Source organism: Dermacentor albipictus, chromosome 2 (genome assembly GCF_038994185.2).
Source record: "Dermacentor albipictus isolate Rhodes 1998 colony chromosome 2, USDA_Dalb.pri_finalv2, whole genome shotgun sequence".
Classification (NCBI taxonomy): domain Eukaryota; kingdom Metazoa; phylum Arthropoda; class Arachnida; order Ixodida; family Ixodidae; genus Dermacentor; species Dermacentor albipictus.
In genome coordinates this window covers 6,151,767-6,174,194 of record NC_091822.1, presented here as the reverse complement: position 1 = coordinate 6,174,194, position 22,428 = coordinate 6,151,767, and the positions used below count along the sequence as shown (strand labels likewise).

The 22,428-nt window shown below is 46.5% G+C and overlaps 1 protein-coding gene across 3 annotated transcripts in view; it reads left to right on the top strand.

Moving 5' to 3' along the window:
* The first annotated feature begins 8,818 nt into the window (after positions 1–8,818).
* The window catches only part of LOC135913204 (uncharacterized), a 215,514-nt gene continuing 201,904 nt past the window's right edge, over positions 8,819–22,428 (top strand). For all 3 annotated transcript variants that reach the window (XM_070533434.1, XM_070533436.1, XM_070533435.1), the window contains exons 1-2: positions 8,819–8,883; positions 9,515–9,725. In XM_070533434.1, the coding sequence (XP_070389535.1) occupies positions 9,601–9,725 (125 nt within the window). In that variant the 5' untranslated portion in view covers positions 8,819–8,883; positions 9,515–9,600. The remainder of the gene's footprint in view (positions 8,884–9,514; positions 9,726–22,428) is intronic.

Here is a 22,428-nt window from a genome sequence, read left to right as displayed (position 1 = left end):
TTTTGTGGGCAGAGGTTCACCCAACAAAAGTTAGTTTTGTCGTTCACAGTATTGCTACTGTGTTATTCAACGTCACCACCATGTGACATCTGGTGGAGGTGCTTTACGTTCATGTACCGGACGCTCCCGACAAGCTGTAATCCAAGCCCGGACCAGAAAGACAACACCAGCGCCGCCCCGGAACATCGACCAAGCCGCCGGCTGCAGCAGCTGCCCCCGGAGCACGGAATTCTACCAGAGGCGACCAAGAAAATTGCCAGAGAAGTTCGTGCTGAGACGACCAAGACGACAGCCCCAATGACAGCCGGAGCAGCCCCAGTAGTTCTGCAGCAGCCCAGGGAGCCACTGATGTTCCGCGGTTCCACATTTGAGGACCCGGAAAGCTGGCTGGAGACGTATGGGAGGGTCGCTACGTTTACCAGTCGGGACAGCGACGACAAGCTCCGGCATGTCTATTTCGCATTGGAAGACGCCGCCAGGACCTTGTTTGAGAATCGAGAAGCCACCTTAACGACGTGGGACCTCTTCCGAAGCGGCTTCTTGCAAACGATTACAAGCGTCGTGCGAAAAGAGCGATCCCAAACACTACTAGAAACCAGAGTGCAGCTACCAAACGAGACGATCGCGATCTCCGCGGAGGAGATGGCCCGTGTTTTCCGGCACGCCGACCCGGAAATGTCGGAGGAGAAAAAAGTCCGCTTCCTCATGCGGGGTGTCAAGCAAGAACTTTTCGCTGGACTTATTCGTAACCCGCCAAAGACCGTAGCTGAGTTTTCTGCAGAGGCATCGACGATCGAGAAAAGTCTGGAGATGCGCACCCGGCAATATAACCGCGAGGGGCTCACGCCGCAGTACGCCATCCAAGGATTGGGTTACGACGACCTGCAAGAGACCATCAGGGCCATTGTGTGCGAAGAACTGCGCAAGGTCCTGCCTTCGTCGCAGCCTCAAGTGGCCTGGATCGCCTACATCGTGAAAAATGAGGTTCAGCGATCGCTTAGAGTTCCTGAGGTGCAACCTCAGTTGCAACCTGAGGTGCAACCTCACCTACGCCGCCGTCGTACGCCGTCAAGGCCCCTCTCCGCGACAGCGCCAAGGCCCTGTAACGCCGCAGTTCCGTCGTGCGCCGCCGCCGCCGCCAGCACGCCCACCCGTCGCCCAGCCCACATACGCGAGAAAGATGGACATTTGGCGAGCCCCCGACCGGCGCCCGCTTTGCTATCACTGCCGAGAAGCCGGCCATGTGTATCGCCGATGCCCATGCCGCGACCTGGGACTGAGAGGGTTACGATTACGCCATAATCGTAACCGATTACGCCGTAATGAATGGACACATCGCAGCCCAGTTGAAGAAGGTTAAGACTGCATGGGAGGACCCCCAATTTCGGACCGCTGGCGGACACCTCATTACGCGGACTGGAATCTGCAGGGTAAGGGTTACCATTCATGACCGGACTTACCCTGCCACCTTGGTTATCCTCCAACAGTGTTCACAAGACGTCATTCTTAGCATGGACTTCCTGAACCAGCACGGCGCAATCATCGACCTGATGTCGAAATCGATAACGCTTTCGCAAGATCAAGCGATACCATGAGAGAGCTTTCGTGGTCACCGCGCCCTGAGTGTGCTCGACGATCAAGTGACAATCTCGCCGCGCTCCAGCATTGTTATTTCGTTCGGCACCGAAACACCCGCTCACGTAGAAGGCGTCATCGTAGGCGACCAACGTCTACTGCTCGACCGGGAAATTTGCGTCGCAAGAGGGATCTCTCGACTGCACGGAATAAACACGAAAGTGTTGCTGACAAACTTCAGCCAGGATTTCAAGCACATCGACAAGGGCACGACGATCGCATACATCGAGGAAATTCAGGAAACCAGCGATGCGTTTGTCCTCTCGGATTCTGTCGCATCTGCCCCGACGACCGTAGTTCTCGAGCCAGACTTCGACATAAATCCAAGTCTCTCCGTGATTAGGCAGCAACGGCTCAGAAGTCTGCTTCGACAAGTATTAACTCGTTTACAGATGAGGCGAAAGTCTGGAACCGCGTAAATAGAATTAGAGGGCGGCAAACATATTCACTCCCTCTAGTAAATACACAGGGTGATACACTGAAAGATCAGGCCGACTCACTAGGGGAACACTTTGAGAGTGTATCAAGCTCAAACCATTATTCACAATCCTTCCTAAAATATAAACAAATAGAAGAATGCAAGTCACTCATCAATAAATGCCGACAGAATGAACCGTACAATTGACCTTTTAGTGCTGCCGAGTGGAAAGCTGCCTTGACCGCATGCAAGACCTCTGCACCGGGATCCGATAGAATCATGTATGAAATGCTCAAAAACTTACACAATGACACACAAGTAACACTACTTACACTCTTCAACACTATCTGGGACGCAGGGTACCTTCCAACGGCATGGAAAGAAGCCATTGTGGTCCCTGTTTTGAAACAAGGGAAAGACCCTTCTTCAGTGGCAAGCTACCGCCCGATAGCCCTCACAAACTGCATGTGTAAGGTATTTGAAAAAATGATAAATCGGCGACTCATACATTTCCTTGAACAAAACAAATTGCTTGATCCCTTTCAGTGTGGCTTCCGAGAAGGGCGCTGCACAACCGACCACCTTGTACGTATTGAAGGACATATTCGTGACGCGTTTGTACACAAACAGTTCTTCTTATCGATATTCCTCGATATGGAGAAGGCGTACGATACGACCTGGCGCTACGGAATCTTGAGAGATTTGTCAGAAATGGGCATTCATGGTAATATGCTAAACGTAATAAAAAGCTACTTGTCCAATCGTACCTTCAGGGTGAAAGTAGGCAATGTCCTGTCACGTCCTTTTGCACAAGAAACCGGTGTACCCCAGGGTGGCGTGCTCAGTTGCACACTCTTTATTGTTAAGATGACAACACTTCGTGCTTCCTTACCACCGTCCATTTTGTATTCAGTCTATGTGGACGACATTCAAATAGGTTTCAAATCCTGTAACCTCGCAGTGTGCGAGAGACAGGAACAGCATGGTTTGAACAAGGTGTCAGGGTGGGCAGAGAAAAATGGATTCAAAATCTATCCTCATAAGAGTTCTTGTGTTTTGTTTACAAGGAAGAGAGGCCTGGTTCCGGATCCCTGCTTAGAAGCGTGTGGACAACAGATACCTGTAAACAAAGAACACAAATTTCTAGGTGTCATACTTGACTACAGACTCACTTTCGTCCCCCACATTAAACATCTTAAAGAAAAATGTTTGAAAACAATGAACATAATGAAACTTCTATCCCAGACTACGTGGGGTAGTGACAGGAAGTATTTAATGAATCTATATAAAAGCCTCATTCGATCGCGACTAGACCATGGTGCCGTCATTTATCACTCTGCCACCCCGAGCGCACTAAAGATGCTAGACCCTGTTCACCATCTGGGTATCCGTTTAGCCACAGGAGCTTTCAGAACGAGTCCCGTACAAAGTTTATATGCAGAATCGAATGAGTGGTCACTTCATATCCAGAGAACATACATCAGCCAAACATATTTTTTGAAAGTCCACTCTAATCCCGAACATCTCTGTTTTAACACCATTAATGATATGACAAATGCTACCCTATTTCGTAATCGTCCTTCCGTACGACAGCCTTTCTCGCTGCGTGTGAGGGAGCTTAGTCATGAAATGCATGTTCCACTCCTCGAACTCCGCCTAATGTATCCATCCAAGCTGCTACCTCCTTGGGAGTGGGAGTTGATACAATGCGATACATCTTTCATGGAGGTTACAAAAAACGCTCCAGAGATTGAAATCAAGATGCATTTCCGGGAACTCCAGCACAAATACTCCTGCACGGAGTTCTACACAGACGCATCAAAGTCACACGACGGGGTGTCCTATGCAACCGTCGGTCCATCCTTCTCGGAATCCGATGTACTGCACCCGGAAACTAGTATCTTTACGGCTGAGGCCTACGCACTGCTGTCGGCCGTAAAGCATATAAATAAATCAAAACTCCAGAAATCAGTTATATATACGGACTCCCTCAGTGTTGTGAAGGCCTTGATGTCTTTCTGTAATCACAAAAATCCAGTATTTAATGAGCTCTACTCCGCACTGTGCAAATCATATATGTCTAACCAACATGTGATCATATGCTGGGTGCCTGGACATAGGGGCATCGAGGGAAACGTTCTAGCTGACCAGATGGCCACATCAATCTCATTGCATGCAGTTAATCCTACTGCTTCGGTCCCTGCCACAGACCTGCAGCCTTTCTTAAGAAGGAAACTACGAAGCCACTGGCAACGCATGTGGGACGAAGAAATAAATAATAAGCTGCATGTAATAAAGCCACAATTAGGTTTCTGGCCTCCTGTAACAAAATCCCGCCGTACAGATGTCCTATTCTGTCGTCTAAGAATAGGACACACTTTTGGCACACATAACTTTTTACTCACGGGAAACGAGCCTCCAACCTCCGGTAGATGCGGGGAGAGGCTGACCATCCTCCACGTCCTCTTGGAGTGTCGGGAAGCCGAATATGAAAGAAAGAAGCATTTTCCCTTAGCATACCGACAGCACATCCCGCTTCATCCTGTTATGTTACTCGGCCCAGAGCCTTTATTTGACACCAACGCAGTACTAAGCTTTCTGAAAGATGTTGTCTTGCATATTTTTAGCCCCACATGTTCGTAGCGGGTCCTCTCTCCAGAAGATGCCGCTGCGATAATTATTTTGAATAGCACATGCCTCTAGGCCCTTATGGTTCAAGGGCTCTGGCGAGGCAGTAGTGCTGTAAGCAATTTAACATCTCGCATATTTTAAACATTGCATCATTCTTTTACGATGGATTTTAAAGTTCATAGTATTCGTCATCACTCATCGCCATAATTTTATAGAACGTAGATTTTACGCACTTTACAGCGACTATTTTAGGCCACTTTACAGCCAAGTCACATCTTCAATAATACATCCTTAACACTACCACCAGTCATGGCGCTCTTTGGCCAAACCTGGCCCTTGCGCCACAAAACAACACACACCATCATCATCATCGACAATACAAAGACTGCTTTTCGACGTCTTCGAGGATTGGACAACCACCAGTTGCAAAGCATCGCATAATAACTGAAGAGTGCGCTCGACCACTACGCCAGACCACTACGCCTTACCGAGTTTTGACGCGAGAACGCGAAGCGTTAAGACAACAAGTCGACGAAATGCTGTGCGACGACATCATCAAGCAGTCGAAAAGCCCGTGGGCATCTCCTGTTGTCCTGGTGAAGAAAAGGGTGGAACCCTACGTTTCTGCGTCGATTATCGTCGACTGAACAAGATCACGAAGAAGGACGTATACCCCCTTCCGCGGACAGACGACGCATTGGATCAGCTCTGCAACGCTAAATACTTCTCGTTGATGGATCTCAAGTCTGGCTAATGGCAAATAGAAGACGACGAGAGAGATCGTGAAAAGACCGCCTTCATCACGCCAGACGGCCTCTACGGGTTCAAGGTAATGCCATTCGGACTGTGCTCGGCACCTGCAACGTTTCAGCGCGTCATGGACACGGTGTTAGCAGGATTGAAGTGGCAGACGTGTGTTGTTTACTTAGATGACGTCGCTGTCTTCGCGGAAAATTTGGACGACCACCTTAGGGGGCTTGCGGCAGTATTAGAGGCCATCAAATCATCAGGGCTCACTCTGAAGCCGGAAAAGTGCCGCTTCGCTTACGACGAGCTTCTGTTCCTAGGCCACGTCATCAGCAAATCCGGAGTACGCCTCGACCCGCAGAAAACAGCTGCCATCGCAAAGTTCCCTCAGCCCACCGACAAGAAGGCAGTGCGTAGATTTCTTGGCATGTGTGCCTACTACAGGCGATTTGTCAAGGACTATGAACGCATCGCTGAGCCGCTGACACAGCTAATTAAATGTGACGTCGAGTTCAAGTGGGAAACGCCACAGGCCAACGCATTTCAAGAACTCAAACGACGCATGCAGTCGCCGCCCGACGAGCACGCCGATACCGAAATACACACTGACGCCAGTAGCCTAGGCCTCGGTACCGTCCTAGTCCAGAGAAAAGATGGACATGAACACGTGACAACTTACGCTAGCCGATCGTTTTCAAAAGCGGAAGGCAATTATTCTACAACCGAAAAGGAATGCCTTGCCATCGTTTGGGCCACATCGAAATTTCGCCCTTATCTATATGGCAGGTCATTCAAAGTGGTAAGCGACCATCACGCGTTGTGCCGGCTAGCTAACTTAAAGGACCCTTCAGGACGGCTGGCACGGTGGATCCTCAGGCTACAAGAATACGACATCACTGTAACATACAAGTACGGACAAAAACACTCAGATGCCGATTGCCTATGACGCGCCCCCATTGACCCGCCGCCGCAACGTAATCGCACAGCGTGGACGCACCTGCATATATCCGAAGTTTCTGGAAAGTTATAGATAGTTCTATCCGCTGTCTGTTGTCGCCGAACCTTATGTTATCTGATTTGATCACCTGAGGCGAATGGTGTAGAACTTTGTGGAAGGCATGCGGGTTCGAACGATTAGTCTGGAACATCCGACTGTTTTTTAAAAGTCGACGCGCTTGACCCGCTGATCAGATTTTCGATGATCGCCGACCGTGTTCGCCAGTATCGCTGTGCTATAAGTGCAGCCTGTCTTGTGGGCACAGGTTCACCCAATAAAAGTTAGTTTTGTCGTTCACAGTATTGCTACTGTGTTATTCAACGTCACCACCACGTGACAATATGTACGGAGGCGGATATGATCTGCGCCATGTAAATGTGCTTCGTGAGTTCGTTATATGAGAGAAGACACGTAACATCCAAGCCTGACTGGCCTGGCGTCACGCGTTCTGTAAGCCCTCTGCGCTTAGCCGGCTCGATGAGATTAGTCGGAGCTTCGTCAATTTCTCCCATGTGTGCGGGAAACCAAATGATCATGTGTGGATTAAGTAGGTAAAACTAATTGGACACTATCGCTGGCCCACATTTTGTCTACCGGTCACACCGTGGACAAAAATCCCCTGTTAACGCCGTATTCCGTATAGCCTCATGTTAAGTGGAAAGCAAAACCAACAGTTGTCTTATGCAAGCAATCGATAGTTCCATAAGAGAAGGTGGGTTTCGCTTTGCGCGATTCAATACCTAACAGGCCCCCGAAAAGAAGCCTAACCGCAGCGGTCGCAAATAAACGCATTTGAAGGCCACCTACCTACAGATGGACACGGTGGACCATCACGGTGATGGACACGGTGGGGAGGTCCATCACGGTGATGGACCTCCCCCATCACGTTGATGGAAATAAATAAAGGTTATTATTATTAAAGATGCTCCAATCGTTTCAAGGTCGATGCAGATGGGTCTGTCAACGACAAACTGTCGTGTGCGTGACATCCGCTTTAAACCACGGATAATTTCAAAAGATATAAACACTGCCCGCATGCCAGTGATGTGTTTTGCATGGTGTTCATGTCTCGAAATTATTAAATGTAGCAAAATGCTTACTCAATCATCTGTTCAAACGCAAACTTAGTGGCGATAGTAACGACTAGAATGACTGACAACCTGCGGGCAAGATGACGTTTCACGCTGTTATAAACCCAGATCTACGTCCTCTTAGAGGTCAGCACAAACGTGGCCACTAAGACAGTGCCGTTCCACGTGGCGATACACTATTGCACTTTTTTTTTACCCACCAACTTCAATTTTACCTGGCGGTAATAGCCACCTGCACTCTCGAGTGTCTGGAGAGTTCCACATTGTTTCCGTTGCGCACCAAAAGCGTTCACATACCCACTTGGTTATAAATAAATAATGCGCGTACCGTCCTCGAATTGCACACAACGCCACGTCAAAGCTCACCAGCTGCATGCGCTGGGCGAATGCCCTAAGTATAGAATGGTTTCATCACTAAGGCTTGCTGCTTTAGGATGACTACAAAATTATTAATGCGGAAGTATTATATTTCCCATGAGGCAGAAAATCCGGCAACGTAAGCAAAGAGTTGCACTAAATATCATCATAAGGGGTGCAATCAGCGTCTTGTATGACGTCAATAGTAATACAGAATTAAAGTTAAAACAAGGTGAACGAATATGACTTCACGTGGAGTAAAAGGAGCGAAGGTGAACTAAAGTGCATTAAAGTGTATTAAGGTTGGTATAAATTTGAGCAAGGTGGTTGAAGGTGGGTTAAGTGGACGAAGGCTGGTGCAAATAATGGCAAGGTGGATTAAGGATGCTACAGGTTAGAGCAAGGTGTATTAAGGTGCTCTAAGGTAGAGCTGTGAGGGACTGTGACAATGTATGGCTTCACGTATTATGGTAATAAGCAATTAATAAGACAAGTTATGTTTTCGCATTCAAATCACGTAAGCATACTTAAGTGACTGACAATTTTTTTACAGTGAGAACACATCAAAAGGCGTGCAGTACTGCAGTACAACCTCCTCGTCTTTTGAGCTCGTCTGAAGTTTTTGATGTGCTTGGAGTTTTTGCTGGTCGGAACAAGGGATTGTGGAAAGCTCCACGTTCGTGCTGTAATCCCCCCCCTCTCCGTCTTGCCTGTTCATTTTTTATGTGTACTATCAATCTAAGTATGATACATAGCGCGCGACTGGTTTGCCACACGCTTTCGCGGTGTAGCCGATACAGAGCGATATTATATATGCTACCCCATTGCACAACTATCCCATTCTTGGCTCATCCGCTATTGTGGGTACGTGCCACGTTTCAAAAGCTCATCATGATCATCCTCGGCAGCAGCAGCATCATAATCATCATCATTATTACTCGCCGACAACGAAGAAGCATCGCGCCCTGGGCACGAGCCGATCCGAAGTGTGGCGAGGACGAAAGCAGGTAGGTCTACATCGCTCAACAATATTTCTTTTAAACCAGTGAGAATGTGCGTCGAAACTCTCACCGCAATCGCATAATGAGACGCTGTAATCTATCTTCTGTCGTGGAGTAGCAACGGTCTGATGTTAAGACAGTTGTACTGGAGTGGCGGCTGTTCAAGTGCGCATCTTCGTATTCCATCTCAGGATTCTATGACATTGCCAGAAAGCTGGCTGCTTCTTCAGGTAGAAATGCACAACACTATGAAACGCAGGCTGTGCGCGTAGACGTACGCTTGCGCCTTTTCCTGTGCCGCATTGGAGAATAACAACGTCATTCAGTGAGAAAGGAAGCTTTGCCCAGCAGATACTTATCGCAGTAATAATAGTATCACAGTAATTTTATAGACGCCATTGAAATCACTCCTTCGCAAGTAGTGTTTATTCATACTGTGCTTTCTTTCAACGGCCAGTGGTTGTTTAAAATGCGCTGAATGTTGAGACCTTAAAGTGCTTTCGTGCACCGCTACCATCAGAAAGAACTCTCCATTGCTGAGTCGGAAGGTGACTGTCAGCTTCCGTAAAAATAACACTGCTGCTCCACATAAAATAATATACGATGTCACGCCTAATGTCTCATGGCATCTGACCAGGGTGCCAAAGCAGTGCCTCACCACTCGACGTGGGTGGAGCATTGACGCATGCTGCCCGTTTATACTGGACTTGAATCACAGAAGTCATGCTGCTGCTGGCACCTGTGCTGCTCGCCCTCAACTGCGCTCACATGCAGCAATGCGGCGCGTTCGCCGGACCCGCGCGGTGGCACGCGAGCCCCTTCATGGAAACACAAGAGCCGGCCACTAGGTACGTCACCTGACCTTAGTTGATTTGGGATTGCTAACCGCGCAGGCTTTAGTTACTCTTCTTTTCTGGCAAAGACGCGTACATGTACGCACGCATTCACGCGCACAGGACAGACAGACACAGGGGAGAACTCGAGGAAAAAGGCAGCTATTGATAGAAGCTTCGCCGACCCACAGTTGTGTAAGCAAGTCATAGTGAAAAGCACGGACCATGAAAGCAATAAAAAAACGCGCTTGCCAGATTCGATGGCCAAATGAAGTGACAAACAAAGTAAGAACAGAGTTTACGCACTGGCAATGCTGTTATCCCTATGTTCCGGCACCGACATAGTTATCTCCGACAGTGATCAACAAAATATCTGGCCCGCTGTTGTTTTTGCATGGATATATAGCTCATCACTGTCGAAGATGTCTGTGCGGACCACTCATTTATCGCACTCACGCGTATCTTACATTGCTTTAAATTAGAACGAACAGATTAGTATTTGAGGCATTATCAACACAAAATTGGGTGGCTACTCCATTATCGTAGCTTCTGTTGGCATGACAAAAAAAGAAGGGCAGTATTGCAGCCAGAGGACTGGTGGCACGCTTGCGCGATAATAATGCTGTAGGTTCTATGGTTCCTGCTTAGGTTGTATTGTATTAAGTAAATTGTTGTTGTAGGCCAGTGTTTTTGGTGTCCGCGTCTCTCCTTTTCTCTTGCTTCTATGGCGCTGGCAACATGAATCAACACAGTGTTTATCTAAGCAAGTTGGTTCATTCTTCGAGGATCGTAGCAGCAGGATTTGTGGGACACAGGCACAAAAGGGAACGAACAGATGTGGGCGTAGCTGCACTGTCAACTGGCTTCTTTATTGAAGTTCCCGCGCTTTTTATTTCTTCGCCCAATCTTATCCCTATTATCTTCCTTTGGCTTCTCGCAGAAAAGCGACTTCTTTTCTAGAAAAACATGAATCAATCTTGCAATCGATTGTCGCGTTCAAAGCATTATTGGTCGCGAATTCGTAACCTATAATTTAAGCACAAATGCACGATATCGGCAGAAAGACTGTTCCCTTAACTATTCTACTGGCCGCACTACAGTCGTGGGAATTTTAGTATCTAAAGAGTACAACGCCAACATACAGTTCCCACTGTGGACGAATGCGTTGCTGCCGTCATCGAAGCTGCTGAGTTCAGAACCACGGGTTCGGATCCCGGCTGCTACTGGCGGATTCCCATGGGGGTAGAAGGCAAAAAATGCTCGTGTACTGTGCTTTGCGAGCACGATAGAAAAAACCGTGTAGCCCAAGTAAATCCGGAGTCCCTCAATACGGCGTTCTTCACAATTTTGATCGTGCTTTCAGCAAGTACAACGACAAATTTTTTGAGCGGCGTCGCTCCTCTTGCGCCGACAGTCTGTGCATTAATTTACAGACAAGACATAATAAATGTTCTGAGGTTTCGCACGACCTAGGATATCGAAGGTATGCGAGGTTAAGGATGGAAACAAAGATTGCATCCTGACGGGGACAGCGTGGAGTCGAGATACAAAGGCACCGGTGCACATGATCGTTGATCCGAATTCTTCTCCAAGTGACTGCATCTTGCATCCTTGCAGTGGCTCTGTATTAGTGCAGGATACAATATCTAACGCTAGCCTCTAGGGCTATGCGTGTCGAGGTGTAATTACACCTGGGAGGCCCACTCAGCTTGAAAAAGACGCGCAGCTGCCAGCTAGCCTACCCTAAGTGACTGGCGCACTGGATCTTGCCTTGAGGCCCACAAACTACGCTTGTCTCTCATTTTCGAGTACTAATGTAGTCACCTCCGATGCTTAGGAGTCGCGGTGGGCTTACGTCCGGAGGGTCAACACCTTCAGTGGGAGTTTGTAGCCGTGACGAGTAGGCGGCTTGAAATCTGGTGGCGCTTCTGGTGAGTCGCAGGAGCATCTCGTAAGGGAGCTTAGCCTTGGGGTCAAATGCGGTCTTCTCATTCATTCACCATCATCAGCAGCAGCAGCAGCAGCAGCAGCCTGGTTACGCCCTCTGCAGGGCAAAGGCCTCTCCCATACTCCTCCAACTGCCCCGGTCATGTATTAATTGTCGCCATGTTGTCCCTGCAAACTTCTTAATCTCATCCGCCCACCTAACTTTCTGCCGCCCTTTGCTACGCTTCCCTTCCCTTGTAATGAGGAGGGAAGATAACCGATGGTCATTAAAGGTTACGGACTGGATTCCATGTCCTACCCAAGCCCCATTCCTTTTTCTTGATTTCGACTAAGATATCATTAACTCGCGTTTGTTCCCTCACCCAATCTGCTCTTTTCTTATCTCTTAACGTTACACCTATCATTCTTCTTTCCAAAGCTCGTTGCGTCGTTGTCAATTTCAGCACAACCCTTTTCGTATGCCTCCATGTTTTTGCCCCGTACGTGACTACTGGTAAGACACAGCTGTTATATACTTTTCTCTTGAGGGATAATGGCAACCTGCTGTTCATGATCTTAGAATGCTTGCCATACGCACCCCAGCCCATTCTTTTTCTTCTGATTATTTCAATCTGGTGATCCGGATCCGCAGTCACTACTTGTCTTAAGTAGATGTATTCCCATACCACTTCCAGTACCTCGCTACCTACCGCAAACTGCTGTCCCCTTCCGAGACTGTTAAACGTTACTTTAGTTTTCTGCAGATTAATCTTTAGACCCACCCTTCTGCTTTGCCTTTTCAGGTCAGTGCGCATACATTGCAATTGCCCCTTGAGTTACTAAACAAGGCAATATCATCAGCGAATCGCAAGTTACTAAGCTATTCTCCATTAACTCTTATACCGAATTCTTTCCAATCCAGGTCTCTGAATACCTCCTGTAAACACGCTGTGAATATCATTGGAGAGATCGTATCTTCCTCGCTGACGCCCTTCTTTATTGGGATTTCGTTGCTTTCTTTATGGAGGACTACGGTGGCCGTGGAGCTGCTATAAATATCTTTCAGTATTTTCACATATGGCTCGTCTACACCCTGATTTAGTAGTGCGGTTTGCTGGGCCAGTTGGGGCATGGTGAACGTATGAGGGGGTTCCAGCAAGTACTGACGTGAGCACAAGTAGGAAGAAAGGGGCAGGACAGCGCTTACAATTGAAGTTTATTTGCAATACATTCCACAAATCCCCGCCACGCATGCGTATGCGAGCATGCATGGCTTAAATGTATACGTATGAGTGGCGGAGATGTGTGGAATTTATTCCCAATAAACCTCAGTTGTGAGTCCAACGTTGTCCTGTCCGTTTCTTCTTACTTGTGCTCGCGTCCGTACTTGCTGGAACCCCTTATACGTACACCCTGATACCATAACTAAAGGATTAGTTAGGTTTATTTAGTTAAAACACGCTGGCGGGCTAGTTGGTTAGAATCCATGGTAGAGTGTATAAGCGCGACTGGACGAGGACGAAGAAAGAAACAGATACACAGACACAGCGCTTCACTTTCAACTATATATTTTACTTTCGCACGCATCGATAAATATATACCGTGCGAGCGGAAACAAACGTGACAGCAAAAAAGAACATTGAGTGGTACATTTCGTTGAACCGGACACGTGTGCAAGGCAAGGGGAAAAAAGAGAAAAAACATCTACTACAATTGTCACGAAGACGAACCAAGGAATCGTATCTCCTTTTCCGAAAGTGATACCGAAGGCTTGCTTACGCACTTTTGCTGTGATTTTGCTATCTCGTATGCCTCTACAATCTCCCTCGTCATCCTGCTATGAGCCTTATACAGAACGGAAGTGCTTTCAAACATGGGCTTGCAGGAACAATCTCGGCAGTGAATGCCCAAGTGACCCGAGATTACCTTATTGACATTGTATTGATGCTCCCTTAATCTTTCGTTGATGCATCTCCCGGTTTGACCAATATACGTATTTCCGCATGAAAGTGGGATGGCATAGACAACGTTATGAGTACACGTTACAAATTGTTTGCGATGTTGGGTAGAACATGAGGGCCTTTTGTTATTTTCTGTGTTAACCTGTTTGCATAGCTTCTGTAGACGCTCAGGGGCAGAGAAAACTACGTCTACTCCCGATTTCGCCGCTATTCTTCTGAGATTATGAGAAATGCAATGAATGTATGGCACCACAGCAACTTTCTTTGCTCTAGCATTGGTACTACTTGCATTCGACGCGTTTTTGCACTTTTTGCTTAAGCCCTTCGCGACAGAAGTTAGCATGCGCATCGGGTAACCACAATCTGCCAGGCGCTTGGCCTGCTCTTTGAGACTGACTTCCATTTTGTGGTCACATGACTTCGTCAGAGAATTGTTGAAACACGATGTCACTACTGCGCGTTTTAGAAGTTTTGAATGAGCAGAATGGAATGGTAGGACTGGCTTATTGCCTCTCGGCTGGTAACTCCAGCATGTCATTTGTGGATAAAAGTACAAACCCAAGTCTAAAAACCTTATGAAATTGCCTATGGGGACTTCATGTGTCAAAGACAAAGGGGACAACACTTTAGTGAATGAGGTTACGGTTTTTGAAACCAGCGAGTCAAAATTGTGTGATTTGTTATTTAGAATGATTAGAAAACCGTCAACGAATCTGAACACTTTCGCGACATCGGCGTCATTTTTTAGACATTCATCAAGAACCTGGTCACGGTTAGCTTGAAACAAGTCACTTAAGCAGGGAGCAATACATGACCCAATGCATATGCCATCTTTTTGTTTGACAACATTTCCTTCCCAAGTCGCGTAAGTCGAGTTAACATAAAAACGAAGAAGTTCTAAAAATCTGTCGCTAGTTAGACCACAAGCGTTCTGAAAACGAACCGCTCCAAACTTGTCAATGCTATCAGACACCCATTGCATCGCGTCATTCTGTGGGAGGGAATAGTACAGATCTTTTAAGTCAATAGAAAAAAGCACAAAGGGGGACCTTGAATTGTTTTTCTCTGCAAAAACGCATAAGCCGGAATGTCCCCTCAGAGTGATAGTGTCTGAGAATGCTACTTGGCAGAAACATGTAGCGACCTACTTACAAAAGCACTTAAAGCTCTTGCCTATCGACGACCCATTTTTGGTAAATAAGTCAGAACAAGTAGTGGAATTCTTTAAAGACTGTCAAAACAGAGATCTGGTCGCTTTTTCTATTGACTTAAAAGATCTGTACTATTCCCTCCCACAGAATGACGTGATGCAATGTGTGTCTGATAGCATTGACAAGTTTGGAGCGGTTCGTTTTCAGAACGCTTGTGGTCTAACTAGCGACAGATTTTTAGAACTTCTTCGTTTTTATGTTAACTCGACTTACGCGACTTGGGAAGGAAATGTTGTCAAACAAAAAGATGGCATATGCATTGGGTCATGTATTGCTCCCTGCTTAAGTGACTTGTTTCTAGCTAACCGTGACCAGGTTCTTGATGAATGTCTAAAAAATGACGCCGATGTCGCGAAAGTGTTCAGATTCGTTGACGGTTTTCTAATCATTCTAAATAACAAATCACACAATTTTGACTCGCTGGTTTCAAAAACCGTAACCTCATTCACTAAAGTGTTGTCCCCTTTGTCTTTGACACATGAAGTCCCCATAGGCAATTTCATAAGGTTTTTAGACTTGGGTTTGTACTTTTATCCACAAATGACATGCTGGAGTTACCAGCCGAGAGGCAATAAGCCAGTCCTACCATTTCATTCTGCTCATTCAAAACTTGTAAAACGCGCAGTAGTGACATCGTGTTTCAACAATTCTTTGACGAAATCATGTGACCACAAAATGGAAGCCAGTCTCAAAGAGCAGGCCAAGCGCCTGGCAGATTCTGGTTACCCGATGCGCATGCTAACTTGTGTCGCGGAGGGCTTAAGCAAAAAGTGCAAAATACGCGTCGAATGCAAGTAGTACCAATGCTAGAGCAAAGAAAGTTGCTGTGGTGCCATACATTCATTGCATTTCTCATAAACTCAGAAGAATAGCGGCGAAATCGGGAGTAGACGTAGTTTTCTCTGCCCCTGAGCGTCTACAGAAGCTATGCAAACAGGTTAACACAGAAAATAACAAAAGGCCCTCATGTTCTACCCAACATCGCAAACAATTTGTAACGTGTACTCATAACGTTGTCTATGCCATCCCACTTTCATGCGGAAATACGTATATTGGTCAAACCGGGAGATGCATCAACGAAAGATTAAGGGAGCATCAATACAATGTCAATAAGGTAATCTCGGGTCACTTGGGCATTCACTGCCGAGATTGTTCCTGCAAGCCCATGTTTGAAAGCACTTCCGTTCTGTATAAGGCTCATAGCAGGATGACGAGGGAGATTGTAGAGGCATACGAGATAGCAAAATCACAGCAAAAGTGCGTAAGCAAGCCTTCGGTATCACTTTCGGAAAAGGAGATACGATTCCTTGGTTCGTCTTCGTCACAATTGTAGTAGATGTTTTTTCTCTTTTTTTCCCCTTGCCTTGCACACGTGTCCGGTTCAACGAAATGTACCACTCAATGTTCTTTTTAGCTGTCACGTTTGTTTCCGCTCGCACAGTATATATTTATCGATGCGTGCGAAAGTAAAATATATAGTTGAATGTGAAGCGCTGTGTCTGTGTATCTGTTTCTTTCTTCGTCCTCGTCCAGTCGCGCTTATACACTCTACCATAGGTTTATTTAATCAATTACCTCCTTAAGTATTGGCTGCAGACCCCAAGTGTGATAAGCAAAGTTGCAAAGCGCCTTAACAAACTTCTCAATATATCGTTTCCAACACAATAAATCTCACGTGGCACTTTCTCCCGCGTTCCAAAGAGAACCCGCGAAATATGAAAAAATACTACGTGATGGTGCGATTGCGCACTCTTATGTGCTGTTCTCAAGCGTGTGATGGATGAACAAAGTCGGCTGCAGTGAGCAAGGCGCGCGACAGGGCGTTAAGTCTGGTGTAGATATCTGGGCTTTTATCGCATGACGGCACAAATGCGTCATGCTGACTGAGCTGTGCCGAAGCGATAAAGCGTCTAAGGAGATGAAAGAGAATAAGAACATATAAGAACAAGACAGAACGAGACAGACATATAAGAACGGACAGGCCGCCATTGGAATATGAACCTGGCAACGTTTAACGCTAGAACGTCATCTAGTGAAGCGCGTCTAGCAGTGCTATTGGAGGAATTAGAGGGCAGTAAATGGGATATAATAGGGCTCAGTGAAGTTAGGAGACCAAAAGAAGCATATACAGTGCTAAAAAGCGGACACGTCCTGTGCTACCGGGGCTTAGCGGAGAGAAGACAACTAGGAGTCGGAATCCTGATTAAAAAGAATATAGCTGGTAACATACAGGAATTCCATAGCATTAACGAGAGGGTGGCAGGTCTTGTTGTGAAACTTAATAAGAGGTACAAAATGAAGATTGTACAGGTCTACGCCCCTACATCCAGTCATGATGACCAGGAAGTCGAAAGCTTCTATGAAGATTTGGAATCGGCGATGGGTAGAGTGAAAACCAAACACACTATACTAATGGGCGACTTTAATGCCAAGGTAGGCAAGAAGCAGGCTGGAGACAAAGCAGTGGGGGAATATGGCATAGGCACTAGGAATAGCAGGGGAGAGTTATTAGTAGAGTTTGCGGAGCAGAATAATATGATGATAATGAATACTTTCTTCCGCAAGCGGGATAGCCGAAAGTGGACGTGGAGGAGCCCGAACGACGACTAGAAATGAAATAGACTTTATACTCTGCGCTAACCCTGGTATCATACAAGATGTGGATGTGCTCGGCAAGGTGCGCTGCAGTGACCACAGGATGGTAAGAACTCGAATTAGCCTAGACCTGAGAAGGGAACGGAAGAAATTGGTACATAAGAAGCCGATCAATGAGTTAGCGGTAAGAGGGAAAATAGAGGAATTCCAGATCAAGCAACAGAACAGGTACTCGGCTTTAACTCAGGAAGAGGACCTTAGTGTTGAAGCAATGAACGACAATCTTATGGGCATCATTAAGGAGTGTGCAATGGAAGTCGGAGGCAACTCCGTTAGGCAGGATACCAGTAAACTATCACAGGAGGCGAAAGATCTGATCAAGAAACGCCAATGTATGAAAGCCTCTAACCCCACAGCTAGAATAGAACTGGCATAACTTTCGAAGTTAATCAACAAGCGCAAGACAGCTGACATAAGGAAGTATATTATGGATAGAATTGAACATGCTCTCAGGAACGGAGGAAGTCTAAAAACAGTGAAGAAGAAACTAGGAATTGGCAAGAATCAGATGTATGCGTTAAGAGACAAAGCCGGCAATGTCATAACTAATATGGATGAGATAGTTCAAGTGGCTGAGGAGTTCTATAGAGATTTATACAGTACCAGTGGCACCCACGACGATAATGGAAGAGAAAGCAGTCTAGAGGAATTCGAAGTCCCAAAAGTAACGCCGGAAGATGTAAAGAAAGCCTTAGGAGATATGCAAAGGGGGAAGGCACCTGGGGAGGATCAGGTAACAGCAGATTTGTTGAAGGATGGTGGGCGGATTGTTCTAGAGAAACTGGCCACCCTGTATACGCAATGCCTCATGACCTCGAGCGTACCAGAATCTTGGAAGAACGCTAACATAATCCTAATCCATAAGAAAGGGGACGCCAAAGACTTGAAAAATTATAGACCGATCAGCTTACTGTCCGTTGCCTACAAACTATCCACTAAGGTAATCGCAAATAGAATCAGGAACACCTTAGACTTCTGTCAAGCAAAGGACCAGGCAGGATTCCGTAAAGGCTACTCAACAATAGATCATATTCACTCTATCAATCAGGTGATAGAGAAATGTGCGGAATATAACCAACCCTTATATATAGCTTTCATTGATCACGAGAAAGCGTTTGATTCTGTCGAAACCTCAGCAGTCATGGAGGCATTACGGAATGAGGGTGTAGACGAGCCGTATGTAAAAATACTGAAAGATATCTATAGTGGCTCCACAGCCACCGTAGTCCTTCATAAAGAAAGCAACAAAATCCCAATAAAGAAAGGCGTCAGGCAGGGAGATACGATCTCTCCAATGCTATTCACAGCGTGTTTACAGGAGGTATTCAGAGACCTGGATTGGGAAGAATTAGGGATAAAAGTTGATGGAGAATACCTTAGTAACTTGCGATTCGCTGATGATATTGCCTTGCTTAGTAACTCAGGGGACCAATTGCAATGCATGCTCACTGACCTGGAAAGGCAAAGCAGAAGAGTGGGTTTAAAAATTAATCTGCAGAAAACTAAAGTAATGTTTAACAGTCTCGGAAGAGAACAGCAATTTACAGTAGGCAGTGAGGCACTGGAAGTTGTAAGGGAATACATCTACTTAGGGCAGGTAGTGAAGGCAGATCCGGATCATGAGACAGAAATAATCAGAAGAATAAGAATGGGCTGGAGTGCATTTGGCAGGCATTCTCAGATCATGAACAGCAGGTTGCCATTATCCCTCAAGAGGAAAGTGTATAATAGCTGCGTCTTACAAGTACTCACCTACGGGGCAGAAACCTGGCGGCTTACGAAAAGGGTTCTACTGAAATTGAGGACGACGCAACGAGCTATGGAAAGAAGAATGATAGGTGTAACGTTAAGGGACAAGAAAAGAGCAGATTGGGTGAGGGAACAAACGCGAGTTAGTGACATCTTAGTTGAAATCAAGAAATAGAAATGGGCATGGGCAGGACATGTAATGAGGAGGGAGGATAACCGATGGTCATTAAGGGTTACGGATTGGATCCCAAGGGAAGGGAAGCGCAGCAGGGGGCGGCAGAAAGTTAGGTGGGCGGATGAGATTAAGAAGTTTGCAGGGACGGCATGGCCACAATGAGTACATGACAGGGGTTGTTGGAGAAGTATGGGAGAGGCCTTTGCCCTGCAGTGGGCGTAACCAGGCTGATGATGAAGAACAAGAGCTGGCTGCCTGCTGCCCTGCCGGAGTGTAATGTGGTTGGGTGGGATGGCGGCGTTAGGGGGCAGAAATGATTTTTCAGTGGCCTCCAATTTAAAAAGCGCACTTCGGTTATAATTCGTGTTCGAAGAAATCACTATCTGCTGAAATGCACATTTGGCATCTCATAGGTACATTTTGTGAGGCGTTCTTCATCATGGTATCAGGGACAGAGTTGCTGAGTGGCCTTATTTTTTCTTTTAGGTTCTCTGATGTAGTTGTTAGTGTCCGGTATACTTGATACTTGACGTAGCTCCAGAGAACGAAATAGAGGGGAGTTAAATCTGGCGTCCGTGCCGGCCAAGTATTGGGCCCATGCCGTCCAATGCACTGCTGCGAGAATACTTCAGGCTGCCATTTCCAAGCTTTGCTGCTGCCATGCGCTGGAGCACCTTCATGCTGATACCAAATATCCTTGATCCCAGCCAACGGAACTTCGCAAAGAAAATCTTCAAGCGCCCCATCAAGGATGTCGTTGACGTATATTTCACTTGTAAGCTTGTTATCGAAAACCACGGGGCCAATGATAGGGCTACCGCAAATTCCGTACCGCATGTTAACCGACCACTGATATTGTTGATGTATCTTAAAAACTCAGCGATGGTTTCCGTCGCTCCACTAATGAACATTGTTGATGTTCACTCGGGCATTACATGAGAAGGTAGCTTTATCGATCCACAGTATCTTGTTGACAAAGCCTGGGTCCTCTCCCCTCTTGACTATAATCCAGGTTGCAAAGTCCTTTCGATTTTAGAATTCGCGGAGCTCCAGCATCTGGTGCACCTGCACGTGGTTCGGATGAAGTTGCCTCTCGTTAAGTACTCTCCACACTGAACACTTTGACCCTACAGTTTCAGAACCCACGCTGCGAACACTTGCATGTTGGTCTGAAGAAAATTTTGACAGAATATCTCTCCACGTCCTCGCCCAGGATTGAAGATTTATGTCGTTTCGTCGTAAAACTCTGTCTCAGCGTTTAGTATGTACGCACAATCGTCATTTAGCTCAGACGCGTACCTGGATGCCAGCGTTGAAATCCGTGAATTGCGTGCCTTCTATGTCCACTTGACGCACGTAGAGCGATTAGGCTTCATTATGATTCATTATGCAAAAAGGCGAGGCGTGCACTTCCACTTCCTTCCACTTCTCTTGTGTCCTGTCTGCATGCCTCACTTTTTGCATGATGAATCCTTACCAACTAGCTCAGCTTTCTGTCGTTCTAAGTCCTCATTGGAGTAAGCTATATCTGTCGCTCAACTTTGGTTACAACCAAATAGCGTTGCTGTGGAAAACACGCAAGGATATGGGCGCCCGAGGAGCACTGGATATATTGCAGTTCGCTGGGATTGCTTCAAGCGAGGTACATAAGATATGATCTACATCCGGTAAACTGGAACAGCCTTCGAGCGCACTCTCTCAGGGACTGACAAGCCGGTCACAGTGCCCGGACGCGGCGTGTCCAGGTGCGACGTCAAAAAAGAACTGCTGTAGACAGTAAGTGTGAGAAAGACAACAGACGGGGCCAGTGCGAAAAGAATCATCTGAAGAAGACATGCGTAATCTTTCTTGAATATACCCAAGGTTATTTTTGTTACCATTAATTTTGTCCTGGTGTGATTTATCAGCTGTTATTCGAGCCCTAAGTTTTGAAGATGCAGCATCATCCTTCAATTCGAAAACTACTGCAAGGTCATTTGTGTACAAAGGCAAAATTGTAGCAGCCGTCATCGCCTTCCATCGCTACCCATGCGCTTCGGCCTTTCCTTCTTTCAAGCGGAATCAAAATGCGGCTTTCGTCTGTTCTTTTCCGTGGCTTTAGAAGCTTTATCGCTTCGGCAACGCTCGGCCAGCAGCATGCATTTGAACCGTCATGTGTTCGGAGCCACATTCCGAGATACCTACACCAGGCATAACGCCCTGTCGCGGGCCGGTCTCGCTGCAGCCGACCTTGTTCATCCATCGCGCGCTTGAGAGCAGCACGACAACCGTGCGCAAGCGCCTCATCACGTGGTATTTTTCATATTTGGCGGGTTTTCATTGGAACGCGGGAAAAAGGAACACGTGCGATATATCGTGTCGGAAACAATTTACTGAGTGGTTCCTCAAGGTGCTCTGAACATTGCGTATCACACTTCGGGTCTGCAGCAAATTGTTAAATATTGATTATTTAAACATAACTAATCCGTGAGTTAAGGGGAAAATAAAAAATGGCCTGAGTAAGTCTAGGCCAGTGCCAACATTATGCATTCTGTTCTACTCGCGTCCTGAGTGCCTTTCATTTTAAAAACGTTGGCTCAAACAATGTGGGACAACCTGTATATAACTCAGTAGCAGAAATGGATATCACTGTTCTACAGACTGCATTTGTTAATTCATCTTTCACTTCATTTGATGTAGAAATTTACAGTTTCCGTTTACGTTATAAGCAAACATAATTTACGGAATCAACACACCTTATGAATGAATATCTGCTTATTGATAAACTACTCCAAAACCCAGGCGGTGCTTTTTCGCCCCAGAAAGACAGTACGCAACGTACCTCCTCCGTTTGTGATCAGTAATATTCAAATTACCTTCGCACCTTTCCCTAACACCTCGGCTGTGTTCTTCCATGGACAAATGTTATGGGATCACCACTTCGCATGCCTGAAGTCCAAATTATCGAACTTTGTAAGAGTTAAGAGACGCCACAATTTTCTAACGATTACACAGAAACTAAGACTGTATAACGACTTCCGCTCAAGCCTACATTATTGCCA